General features: G+C 42.9%; 1 protein-coding gene across 1 annotated transcript in view; it reads left to right on the top strand.

Moving 5' to 3' along the window:
- LOC143363226 (mitochondrial inner membrane protease ATP23 homolog) overlaps positions 1–13,756 on the top strand; it is a 124,248-nt gene that overhangs the window by 66,221 nt on the left and 44,271 nt on the right. Inside the window, exon 3 of the mRNA XM_076803836.1 lies at positions 10,936–11,017. Within this exon, the coding sequence (XP_076659951.1) occupies positions 10,936–11,017 (82 nt within the window). The remainder of the gene's footprint in view (positions 1–10,935; positions 11,018–13,756) is intronic.

Genomic DNA, 13,756 nt, shown 5'->3' with positions numbered 1-13,756 from the left:
TATCTTTTATCCAGATTACTTTGATTGAGCATGCACCTTGCCTTCTCTATTATAGTGCAATTAGCTCTTTCCACAACGCCATTTCGTTCTGGTGTGTACGGAATACTGGTCTGGTGCTTAGTACCATGCATCTTCAGGAAGGATTCTAATTCAGCATTTATGATTTCTCTGCCATTGTCCGTCCTGAGAATTTTGATTTTACGGCGTTTTTCTGTTTGCATCCACGCTGTAAATACTTTGAATGTTTTTGCAACTTCATTTTGTAGTGCAAAAAATAGCAAAACGTCAAGCACGAGTACTTATCAATCAATACAAGTGCATAGCACCTGACCAACTCTCTACAGAAAATGGACCGCAAACATCTGCATGTATCAATTCAAGGAAATTATTTGCTCGTTGTCTTCCATTCTTTTTAAATGGTAATCTCGTTTGCTTACCTTTAATGCAAGTTACACATGGCTTTTTATCTAATTCGTTATAATTAATACCGGTAGCCATACCTTTACGTAATAGACTCATACATCGCTCATTGAGGTGTCCTAGTCTTTTGTGCCATGTCTCTTGTGATTGTAAGACGCTTGTTGCACTAAGAACACACGTCGGTCGCGTGTTCAACTGATATAGTCCATCCTTATTCGTTGCAATTATTAAGACTTCTCCTTTGACTTTGAAGACGGTTTTGCAATATATCTTGCACATCTTTTCATCGAGCACAAGGATGAAACCTTTTTCTGTTAATTTATTAACAGATAACAAAGTGCTTAATTCAGGCACATGCAATACATCTTTAATAGTTTTGATGTTTGGCTGTCTTGCTAGACTTATTTCAACGTCTCCAGATCCTGACGACTGCAGTATAGTATCATCTGCAACTGTTATTGACTGCACTGGAACATGTTTAAAATTTTGCAGCCAATATTTATTTGGAGTCATATGGTGAGTGGCACCAGAATCGATATACCAATTTTCGTCGGTAGCCTTGGCCTTGAGAGCAACATGTAAACACGTTTGTCTATCCTTGTTTTCCTTCGATGTTGTCGAAGTTTTGAGTGAGGTGTCCTCTCGTGGTTTTTTACACTGTGGCCTGATGTGACCTTTCTCATCGCAATTATGACATCTAATTTCTTTTCTGTGAAATTTAGACTTGTTAACTCCATACCGATCATATTTTGCAGTAAATGCTACATTAGTGGAATTTGATTCTAACTGAATTTTTACATCCTCCTGTAACAGTTTACTTTTTATTAACTCAGTAGTTAACTCAACGTTTAGACCATCGAAAGCCATAACCATTGGCTTATACTCAGGAGGGATTCCGGCTAAAAGAATAGTTACTAGTAATTTGTCTTCTATTGGCTGTCCTATATCGGCTAGTTTCTGAGCTACTGATAACGCCCAGTTACGTATTGTGCCATATTTTCAAAATTTTTGTAATCAATTCTAAATAGACTTCGCATTAACACTAATGTACGATAAAGACCACTATCTTCATAGGCTTTACGTAATTTGACCCACGCGTCTTTAGCCGTTAGAGCTTCCTTTAACACTTTGACTGCCAAACTAGAAACCTCAAAAACTTCATAAAATCAAAGTGTTATTTAATGAAATAAAAATTGAAAAAATTAAATGTGTGATATTGAGTAGTCCTCCAAGTTTGTTGTGTTTTACAGATCCTAATCAAATTTGGTACAATGAATATATTAACGTAAAAATTCATTTGAAAACCTGGATAAATAATTCCGTCACCCACATAAGGGTGACATGGTAGTCAACGTGTTAAATGAACGTGGTAATACGATTTTACATTTAGACAAATTGTTGAAAGTGCCTTCTGGACCCTTTTATTATCTATTTGTTGCGTATCTTCAGATTCATCATATTCCCATAAATCCATATCAATCAAGGTCATTTTAATTACAAATTTCCAAGATGCATAATTAGAGGATCCTTCTAATTTTGGATCAATCGTCGGAATATTTCCGAAAACGTGAACAGCCGCCATATTGGCGTTCGTACTATGCGTGGACATATCTTGCAAAATATGATTATACTAGACTTTTGATTTGTGTCAAGTATAGCAACGTTCAATACGAACAAAAAGAAATATTAATGATATTTGTCGCTTCTCAAAGACAATTGTATACTTATAATGTGGGGAACTGTCCAAATGTATTCCTCCACGTGGCACATAACCTCTCTGTAGTCCTTGCGCAAATTAATATTCACTACTATCGTGCTTATTTGCTTGGAAGAATAGTAATCACTTTAATATTTAAATTTACACTGGGTTTGACTGGGCCCATAACCTGTTGGATTTTGGTGGCTACCGTGTAAGCGTATATTATATAAACAAGAGTGCGCAGTTATAATAGTTAGAAATTGCCCAGACAAATGCGTCTTTACTACACGAGATTTACAACGAGAAGAAGGGACCGCCGCATAGGACTGTGACACGCGTACCAGGGTAAAGGCACGCACACATCGCACATAGACAAGACCGAGCGCCATCGTACTGAAGACGCACGGAACAAACATATTATAATAAACATCAGAGATGTCGTGATTAGTACACATGGTTGCTAGTGTTCCAACAGATATCATTTAATAATGACAATGATAATGATTACTGTAAATAATCTATTTAAAAAATAATATTGAATACAGAAGGGAACATTTGTAAAATTGTTTACGTTCAGAAAGACGGATCTTCTATGTTTCAAAAAGTTCCCTATCCGGACAAATCGGAACATTTTCAGAATATTTTTCCCTACATATTTTATGCGAGAATCGTGAACCACCTCAAACCACTTTGCAAGTTTTTGTTGTTCAAACTTTGCGACGCGTCTTACAGTACATGTATACATTCGTATATTTGTGATTAAATCTTCTTTAAATATGTACATTTTTACAATAATTTTACGTTTATATCTGAAGTAACTTTGTAACGGTAGAGCCCCGCTCGCGTGAAGCGCAAGCGGTGCTCGCGGATGCCCTCTCCTGGATTTGCTCAGTCGCCAGGGTCTTTGGAGAGGGCGTGGGTATTTCGGAAATGAATCGACAACAATTCAGGAAAAAGAATATGTAAACTTTATTTCGCGGACTCGGTCTGCCTTACAGGAGCTCTGCCGGTCTATAACAAACGAGGGTGGACGACCTGATATTATAGGCTTAATTCCTACTTACTCTTTAATACGCACTTATAACTATCTTAACCTACGCTATGAACGGTGGACGCGGAGCGAGCCGGTCTCGCTATGACGGAAAAAACGCGGAGCGAGCGACATACGCTTTGTAACCATACTTTTCTATCCGTTCTATCTATCCGATTACGTTTGCTGATTCTACCTCTGCTTCGCTTCTCGAGACTGCCTATTACCGTCTCGCAGGGCCGGTTACTACCCTAATTTTCAAAAACCCGCGAGTTCGCGAGATAGAATGGATTCGTGCCTCCAGGCACTGGAAAGCGGCGAGGTTTGGACGAGTTAAATAAGATATTAGAGACCCAGATATGGTAACAAAAGATGATATATTGTGGCAAGAACTGTACACAAACAAATTCCACCGCGGTGACGAGTGAAACAATGCGTGTTGGGCTCCCGCGTCGAAAGTTCGCGACGCGTAAATATACCGTTTCAACGCGTGAAGATCGCTCGTGGTACGCTCGCTTGACTCTACGTCCGGTTTTCGGAATAAACTTAGAATACTGACCCAGCATGGATCGCGCCCCGCGAAAAGCAGTTCGTGACCCGTCTGACCATCCCTACACTCGGCCGGATAATCGTACGAGTGATCAGGATGGACACAAACACAAAATCGCCGTCACTCCACGCTTCCAATGAGCCTGCCCTTCAGCACGTAACGTGGCTTCTGAGCAGTCTCAGACAAGGCGGCGGCAGAGTGCCCGTGATCGTGCAAAGTCCGATCGCTCTAATCTGACCCAAATTCCGCGATCGAACGACGTCGTACCCGTCAAACCATCCAGGTACCTGGCCGATGTTCGTACAAGTGGCCTGGGTGGAGACGCACACTAAACCTTGGTCACTCCACGGGACGCACGAGTCTACCCTCGGGCATGATACATGGCCTCGGAGTATTCTCGGGTACCGGTCACGGCAGAGTGCCCACGATCGTGCAAGGCTCGATCGTCTCGATTCAGTAGAGACGCACATTAAACCTCGGTTATTCCACGGGACCTATAAGTTCACCCTCTGGCACGATACGTGGCCTCGGAGTGATCTCTGACAAAGGTCACGATGGAATACTCGGGATCGTGCGATGCTCTATCGTACCGATTCGGGGGAGACTCGCACTAAACCTCGGTCGCTCCACGGGACCCAGGAGTCTACCCTTCGCCACAATACGTGGCTTTGGAGTAAGCTCTGATTAGGTCACGACAGAGTAGCCGCGATCGTACGAAGTACAATCGCCTCGAATCCGGTCGAGACCCACAGCAAACCTTGGTGATTCCGCGGAACCCAGGAGTTCACCCTTTGGCACGGTGCGTGGCCTCGGAGTGTTCTCGATTAAGGTCACGACGGAAACACCGCGATTGCGTGAAAGGAAATAGTCTCGATCCGGACGAGACTCACAGAAAACCACGGCAGTTCCTCGGAACCCAGGAGTCCACCCTTTGACACGATTCGTGGCCTCAGAGTACGCTCTGTCGAGTTTTCGAAAGAACAACCGCGATCATGCGATGATCGACTGTCTCGCTTCGACCCGTACGGTGCGCACAGTATCTCTCAAACGATATTTCTACGTCCCCAGTAATCATGCTTTAACCTTGAATTAGGATTTGTATTGCGAGACGAATATATTGTGTCTGTTCGACGCGACGAATCTACATTTTACGTGTCCCATAAAACATTACATGTATGAAACATAAATATAAAATACATACTTACAAGTAAAAAATAGTTTGAAATATTATATTTGAACGATTTTCATTTGCATCAAAAAAATTAATGAAGATAAATTAAAAATTATTGTTTAACAAATGCAAAACATATTTAATTAACAACCATTAAAAAAATGACTATTTTAAAAATATTTTTAGTGAAAATTTCATTGCAATATCACTTACTTTTTCGATCCGGACCACTGTGGTGGCGCCGCGTTTCATTTCTTCACGGTGCGCGGTGGTAACGCGAGCATTACTAGAACTTCAGAGTTTGTGAGAATAAAACGTATCTTATTCCTGGAGGACTCAGGATAGACTTAATACGTTCCAAGAGATTTTTAGTATGACAACTGCCTATTGCTTTATTTGAGGGTGCTTATATACATGGATTTTGGGCGAGAGTGGGGGTTCTTTCCCATGTCTTCGGGGTTCTGCCCTTTCAAATTTATGTCAAGGACCTGCTTGTTCTTCACCATCTGCAGAAGATCTCGGGCATTCACATGCCCCAGACGCTCGTGCCACAATGTCAAAGTCTCTTCATTACGACTTGTTGACATCGGACAAATCTGCTTGTCTTCTTGTCTTATATAATACAGGTCACCAATGCGATCAGCGACTAATTTGACCTTCAGAGTTTTTTACTTTTGTACCATTTCTGCGAAATGAAACTTCATTTCCCTGATCAGTAATCCGGGCCACCGACATTAAGTTCATCCTCAAGTCAGGAACCAGCAAAGTTTCACGTAACTCGATTGCTTTGTTTCGGATGCCATCATTTGTTACCAACTGTACTGTTCCCTTAGCCTCAATGTTGGTTGAAGATTGACTAGCCTGCTTCAGCTCTCCAGACTCCACGTTTTAAATCTGAAAAACTATTTGCATCTCGACATATATGCGATGTGCTTCCGCTGTCAAGGCACCAACGATTAAAACCTCTCCATGGACTGTGTATTGAGGGCAATACTGTCCATGCCATGGGTAGTCAGGAAAGCATCTTCCACTTGCGCTGCTTTTGCACCAGATGCATTACATCGTGGACACTCTGGTGCTTTATGTCCTAACTTACGACATTTAAAGCATTTTACCTGCCAATTTCCCTTTGTGCTGCTTGTATTGTTACGGTTACCCTCTTTACTTGCAGGCATAACCTCTGGTATCGGCTTCTTATTCCTCCAAGCTGCCATTGCTTCAGTCTCGCCACTGGAGTAATTTTGTCTACGAGCTTCATTTTCTTCTAAAATTTTAATTTTCAAGGCCTCTGGTGTAGGTAATGCATCCCAAGACTCGATGGCACACCGAAAATTTTCAAAACTCTGTGGAAGGCTATATAACAACATAATACATAGCTGATCTTGATTGATCTCCACTCCCATTGTGGCCAGTTTATCCACTGCATCAAAAAATGTATCCATGTGCTGTCGCACATTTTCCCCTTCTTGTAACCGCTGCAATGTCAACTGTTTTAACAATGTGGCCTTGCGTGCAGGCCCTTTAGAAGCATAAATATTTTGCAATTTGACCCATATCTCTCGCGATGTAGCGCATCCACGGACTTGTTGTAGTTCACTTGGACTTATATATAATATAAGGTCAGACTTAGCTTGCTTATCTGCTCACAGCCATGCATTTACTGCAGCCTCGTTATCTGCATTGCCCTCAATTTGTCTCGGTTTCGGTACGTCTCCACAAACGTATTTCCACGTGTCGTTTTTCGTCATCAGAGCTTCCACTTGCATGCTCAGGAGTCGTAATTCTCCTTATTACGTGACACAATCCTCATCGGAAGTGTTGGGTTCTCGAAAAGAACTATATCTTTATATTTAGTCGTGGAAATAAATAAATCTTTATTCAGCTAAATACAAAGCGGTTGCCGGCGGAGTTATCTTTGGGCAACTAATTCCAGGAGTCGAATGGACGTTGTTGTATGTACAAGTGAATAGTAGTTTGAAATATTCTTATCTCCGACACGAGACGTGCAGTTCGCGAGAAAGATAGCGATTTCTCGAAAAACGTTTGTAAGTGACTTGTCTAGCCGAAGTCTCGATGTAATCTCGGAGAGATCTCAAGTCTATCTCCCTGCTGCCCCGAGGTCCGCTGTTTTTTCTCCTCGTGGGACGCGGAAAAGTCCTGGGCGCGGGCCCATTTTTGGGGGGACGAATTCACCCTATTATTTATCGTTAGTACAAGTCCTAATTAAATCTTTGACTACTGCATGTGTTCTTTCTAGGCTACCATTGGACTGTGGGTGGAAGGCTGTGGTTTTGCAATGTTTTATGTTAAAGTGTTCTTCAAATTGTTGCATGAGTTCGCATAAGAAGTTAGGTCCTCTGTCTGTTAGAATATGTTTAGGTGAAGAGAATATATAGATGTAATTATCAATTAATTGTGGAATTATTGTGGCAGCTTTTGTGTTTGGGAGACCTATAAGTGTTAGATATTTTGTCAACATGTCTTGAATTGATAGTGTTACGAGTATCGATATGTTTCGATATCGAGACATTGCGCCGAATGGTCTTCGTTGCCGCGTCGTCTTAGTGACGACGATACAACGGAGACATGACGGAGTCGGTTGACGAATTTCGCTGAGGGAAGTCGCAAAGCTAAGTACTCCTCCTCTATTTAATAAAGGTCTCTTTGGTATTTCACTCGTTTTATTCTTTAAAGATGCCCCGAACCCGTAACAGTATGTATTGATTCTTGTTTCTTGTTTTGGGTAGGGGTCCGAAAATATCCATAGCTATCTTGTCGTTTGGTTCTAAAAGTGTGTCAGGGATTATTGCTAATTCCTTTTGTCTGATGCGCGTTAGTTTCTCAGTTTGGCAGGTTTCGCAATGATTGATAAAGTGCTTCACGTCGTTATCTCGATGGGCCCAGGAGTGATTCTATCGAATACGAGCGATCGTTTTATTTTCTCCGAAATGTTGTGTCGTGTAAGCGTTGTGTGCATCTTCAATAATTTCGAGTTTATCTTCTTCTGTATAATCTCTAGGAGGGGATTTAGAGAAGGATATGTCTTTACCAGGGTATTTAGATTGTAAATACGCGAAAATGCGTTGACTGTATACAATACCGAGCCTGGAAAAAGTTTTATCGTTTATACCAATTTTTGGGTAATCAGAATCTATAACTATATTGTGTAAAATATTCAGCCAGTTTTCTTCGTTGAATCTACCTAAAATTTCTTTCGTAATTTGTGTCCAGTGTCTCGTGTTTGGTTTCTTAGTTAGAGAAGTTGTACCAAGGTTTTGTTTCCACAAGAGATAATCGTTGTAGGATAGAGTTATTCTATCTAGAGGTTCCTGTTCAATAGGTGGGGATGGTTGGTGAGTTATACCGGTTGAGGTGGAAGCAACCGGTTCTTGGTGTGTTATACAGGTGGATGCAGAAGGGATCGGATTCAAAATAGTTGATTCGATTCTTGGTGAGTTTTTAATCTTGTTGAATGTCTGTAAATCTTGTTCGTTAAGGTCGTCTAGGGTTTCAGCTATCAACTTGTCAAGTTCGTCTTGTGTCATGTGGATTCTAGAAAGGGCGTCGGCTGCAGGATTGTCTTTCCCTTTAGTATACTCTATATCATATGTGTATTCTTCTAGCTTTAATCTCCATCTGATCAAACGCGAAGAGGGATCTTTAACATTCTGCAACCATTTAAGGGCCTGGTGGTCAGTACGTATCATAAATCGTCGTCCTAGTAGGTATTATCTCAAACGTTTAATGCTCCAAACTATTGCCAATAGTTCTTTCTCGGTGGTTGTATAATTTTTCTCGGCCGAGTTGAGTGTTCTAGAAATGAAACAACAAGGGTGTCCGTCTTGGGATAATATCGCGCCTAAGACTTCATTTGAAGCGTCTGTGGTCAAAACGAAAGGTTCGGTGTAATCGGGGTATTGTAAAACTGGGCTAGAAGTTAATTTTGTTTTCAATTCTTAAAAACTAATCTGTTCTAGATCTGTCCAATAAAAAGGAACGTCTTTCTTGGTCAAATCTGTAAGAGGTTTAGCTATTTTAGACAAGTTGCGAATAAATTTTCTATAATATCCTGCTAACCCAAGGAATGATTTTACTTCTGTTGGATTCGTAGGCTGCTTGAGGTCTTTGACTACTTTTAATTTAGTGGGATTGGGTTTTATACCGTCTTTAGTTATTAAATGTCCTAAATATTCTAATTCTGGTTTCAGGAATTCGCATTTGTCTGCTTGAAGTTTCAGTCCACATTGTCTAAGTCTTTCAAATACTATTGCAAGAATCTTATTGTGCTTTTGTATTGTTGAACCGAATATTATATCATCCATGTAAACAATATTTTCCTATAAGTCCGTGAAGAGATCTGTCCATCATACGTTGAAAGATAGCGGGAGCGTTCTTTAAACCAAATGGCATGCGTTTATAATGAAAATGACCATCTGGGGTAGAGAAGGCCGTATATTTTTTAGAGTCGGGGTGTAAAAGGATTTGACAAAATCCAGCGGATAGGTCGAGCGCCGAAAAGAATTTTGCATTGCCAAGACGGTCGAGTATGTCTTCTATTACGGAGAGAGGGTAGGCGTCTTGGTCTGTCAATTCATTTAATTTTCTACAATCAATTACTATTCTCCATTTCTGTTTTCCAAAAGCGTCACGCTTTTTAGGAACGACCCAAATAGGAGCGTTGTAAGGGAATAGGGAAGAACCGGGCACTCTTATCTTATCGCTTCGGACGAAGCAGTGTGTTCTTATCTTACTATATCTAAAAAATAGTTTTAAGAAAGAACCGAGTGTTCCTATCTTATCTTATCGGAGGTAAAAAGGGGCGGTTTTCCTTATCTCATCGAGAAATAGTTTCAGAGGAAACGCGGATGGTCTTCCTAATCTTACGACCAAGTGTTCCTATATGAGATATAGGTTCTGGTCGAGATTAGGGTGTCACAATTTCAAAGTGTCGAGCTGCAGAGTATTCTAACTGATTTTGCAGAGACGTCGATCTAAACAGTTCGAGCACTCAAAGACTTCTGTCGGCCGGTCCTCGGGCCATCGAATGTATCATCTCGCATTTCCCCCTCTCGATGGCAGGCACGTCTCAACCAAATCACTTGTTTCGCCGCGGCCAAACGTTCCGCCACAACCAAACGCCTCGCCACGCTACAGTATAGATGGAGTCCCCGGTACAGACGAAGCTTACTCACAGACGCGTACCCGGTAAGGTAGGGGTTAATAAAGGATTTCCTAACACATTGATTGAAAGAAGAGGACCTATTAATAGACCGTCAATATTATCGTATTTGAATCCCCTAATTGGGGAATGAGGGGAAGGGGGGAGCTATTTAAAACAACTAGTGTTGGCGATGCCCGTTGAAAGTGAAGAAGAATTAGAGTTTAGAGTTTCGGTATGGGGGCAACATGACTGTATGTGACTGTGTAGTTTGTTCTAGTGCATTATGTTTTATGAAAAATTATACCACATGTGTAGGGATTTATGGAATTTAACACTAAACCTACCACCGCCGGTCAAAATGACCGGTTCTAAATTTTTTATTTTACAATTAACGAAATTATAAAAATGCTTTCGTGGGAAATGATTAAATAAATATAGTTAGTTTAGCATATATTGTATTACGAACCGCACAAAATCTAAATAAATTCAATCTTGTCATTTTTATACGACAACATGTATCAGTTAGTTTTAAGGCTCGGTAGGTTTAGTGTTAACGGGCAGACATGTTCAATGTTGTTCAACGATTAATTTGGAAATCTTTAGATCAGGCCTAGGCAGTGTCACCAAATCAGGGGAATTGACTCGAATTCTGGAGAAAAAGTTACCCTCTCTCTGCCAGTATCGTGTTATTCATTGGACATTGCGACACATGAACGACGTAGTCGAAACACGTTACGTTTCCAGAGTTTGTCAGATTTTTCATTGTTAATTATTAAAAACGAAGCCGAAATCGTAATTTTTTATTCTACATTTTCAGCATATATTATTATGGAGAATTACTCTTTAAATTTTCCCCCAACTGTTGCCGAACGGCCCTGTATACATGTAACAATTATATTTACAGTGAAATTGATATTCGCCGACACATCTCCTGTGAAATGTGTGATACAAAAGTGACAGGTGGATATGATCCAGAATTGAATCAGGTAAATCATAAGCGATTAATATATAATATGTACATAGTTTGTTTTGAAAGGGTAAACGTTACACGAGGATAATTATTTTCAAGCTGAAGGTTTTGGAAGTTTTATCGTAACCGGCAGTCTTACGGCGCGGCGCGGATCACAGTAAATCAGAAAGCCCGTTTGTTGAATAAAATTCCATGTCTTAAAAAATATGTGACCCTGAGAAATTTTGTGAAGGTCACTTTCAAAATTTTTCAAAACACATTATTTTTGCATAAACCGTTGTCGAAATATTCGCATTCAAGGTCGTCGCGTCGACTATATTGGCGTTCATTTTGAATCAATAAAATTAAATATATGATAATTATAAAAACCGTTAAAGTAAAGGGTGCCATAATAAAGATTACACAGGGTGTTCCAAAATTCAAACAACTCCGTGAAATGGGTGATTCCTGAGGCCACTTAAAGCGACAATTTCCTTTGCAAAAATATCCGCCTCTGGCCGGCTTTGTTCAGAAGTTATTAACGATAAACATGTTCTAATCAGAGGCTCGGCAGCAAGATCCACTGAGCGGGAGCGTTGGTGTTGCGTCGCGGTGATACAGTTGTAACGGGTTTCCGTCGGGGTGGAGGAAGTGCCCTGTCAGTCGGCTGTCCAGGGTTTGATAACGCCTCGAGGAGGAATAAAGAGTCGGTGGTTCGGTTTCGCAACGGTGCGTTTATTGCATCAGATTCTTTATTTACATGAGGCGACGAGTTCTGCGTCGGTAGCGCGTCGGCCTCGCGGTTCGGTATCACGGCGACATCACGGCGGTATCGCGATTCGCGATTCGGGATCGTGGTAGGACGGTCCCGTAGGCTTGCGCCCCTCGGGGGAGGGATTTCTGCCCGTTTGCACGGTACAGGCTCGGATTCGCAGCGCATAGTTGTCAATCGGTAAAATAATCCGCGCGTGTGCGGTAAATCAGCACGGGAATTTATTCTCGCCGGAGCGAGAGTTTCTCGGCGCGCTGGTGGTCGGCGCGTTTACGGTAAGACTGTCGCGGCGCGGTTTCGGTTCGGACGGATGGCGGACGCTCGGCGGAAAGTTCGCAGTACGCTACGCGACGGCTCGATAAGAATAACGCGAGAAATAACGCGACGAACGGACGAGTGCAATTCTGAACGGCGGCGGCTCCTCCGAGGAAGACTTCCGGGCGATGTTTCGGCGGGATACTGCAACTAGGCTCAAAGCACCGACGGTTTCGGTGCGAGCGAAATTTACGAGGCGAGAAGCGCCTCGGCACACGATCACGTGGAGAACGGCACGCGATATTACTCGTCCGACGGACGGTCCGGGAGCTCGCGAGACCGCGAGGGCACGTAGTCGCCGCCGGCCGCCCTTGTCGTTCCCCCTACGAAATATCAGGTACCAACTTGCGATAATCGAAACGAATAAGGATCACTGGGTGGACTCACCGTTTCCTTTTCTCCGCGGCTTTTCGCCCACTAAGCTGCTTCGGCCGGCCCGCGCAGGACGGACGTTGGTCTTCGGTAATCCGCCGTTAGCGGGATCAGGCACAAAACCCCTCGGTAGTACGGGAACGGAATCACGCTTGTCGCGGGACGGACTTCGAGATCGATTGCGCGGTACCTTACGTCGAGCGGCGATATTCGGGACTTGGAAAGACTTATTACAGGATCTAACGTGGCTTTTCGGAACGGGAGCTACCGCGACAGTGATCCTTCACGGCACGTTCGCGCGACGGCAAGGTCCTCGTATCCCCACTCTACGTCCTGGTCCGGCTATGCCCTAATTGGGCGCGCTACTCGCGCGAAAATCGTAGAAGGCAGGACCGTGCCCACGCCTGGTCCTTGGGCCACCAGACCATACGCGAAAATCATCCCGGCCGCGCTTCGCGACCGGGGAAAAGGGGCAGATCTCCGATCTCCCCTGATATGGAGGCGCCTACACCACCCTCGCCGAGGCCCCGTTGCACGTGGCTAGGTGAGGCGGGCGGCAGGACCGCGAAATCTCGTGTCGGTTGGTCGACAGGGGCCTTCGTCCCGCTTCGTCGCCTCCGGGTTGTCTGGCCCGTGTGTGACGTCGCCAATCTCCGAAATGACCGGTGCACCGGATTTTCTGTAATGGCCACAGTTCGTCCGTGGGTGGTCCCGCGAGGCAAGGTGCCCTTCACTCTCGGTAGCTGGATACGGGGATGCTGTTAGCATGTCTGAAACTTGTCGGGCTCGGCTCGCGCGAAATGTGTCAAAGTCGGATCTCAGGTAGATCCGGAAGTTCCTCGGGGAGCGCTTTCTAACCTATCGAGCCGTCGTAATATTCGCGCTAACGTTATTGTCGGCAGTCCGGTCCCTTCGCTCTGTCGTTCGCGGCGATAAAGGGACGATGCAAAATTTGCAACGTCACAATATGTACTAATAACAATTGTAATATCACTTGCATTGCAGCACAAATCACAACAATCAATTAATGTGATCACTAAACTGCGAATTTCATGCATTTTCAGCAAGAATGAGTGCGACTTTAAAACAGTAGAGAGATCAAAATATTTTAAAAATACCAACATAATATTTTCAACTTGCTAAAATGGTTAAAGTAAGAATCCAATATCAGTTTTGTAGAAATGAGAAAAAAAGAGAAACTTTATTTTTAACTTTAGAATGATCAATAACTCGCTCGTAGGAGCACACAAGAATTTGAACCACTCGGCATAGGCGTCAGAGCACGACCCAATGACGACTGACTGTCCGTCTCGTCCC

This window comes from Halictus rubicundus, unplaced genomic scaffold (assembly GCF_050948215.1).
Source record: "Halictus rubicundus isolate RS-2024b unplaced genomic scaffold, iyHalRubi1_principal scaffold0028, whole genome shotgun sequence".
NCBI classification, from domain to species: Eukaryota; Metazoa; Arthropoda; class Insecta; order Hymenoptera; family Halictidae; genus Halictus; species Halictus rubicundus.
Note: the sequence above shows the minus strand (reverse complement) of the source record. Positions and strands in the feature narration are given on the sequence as shown.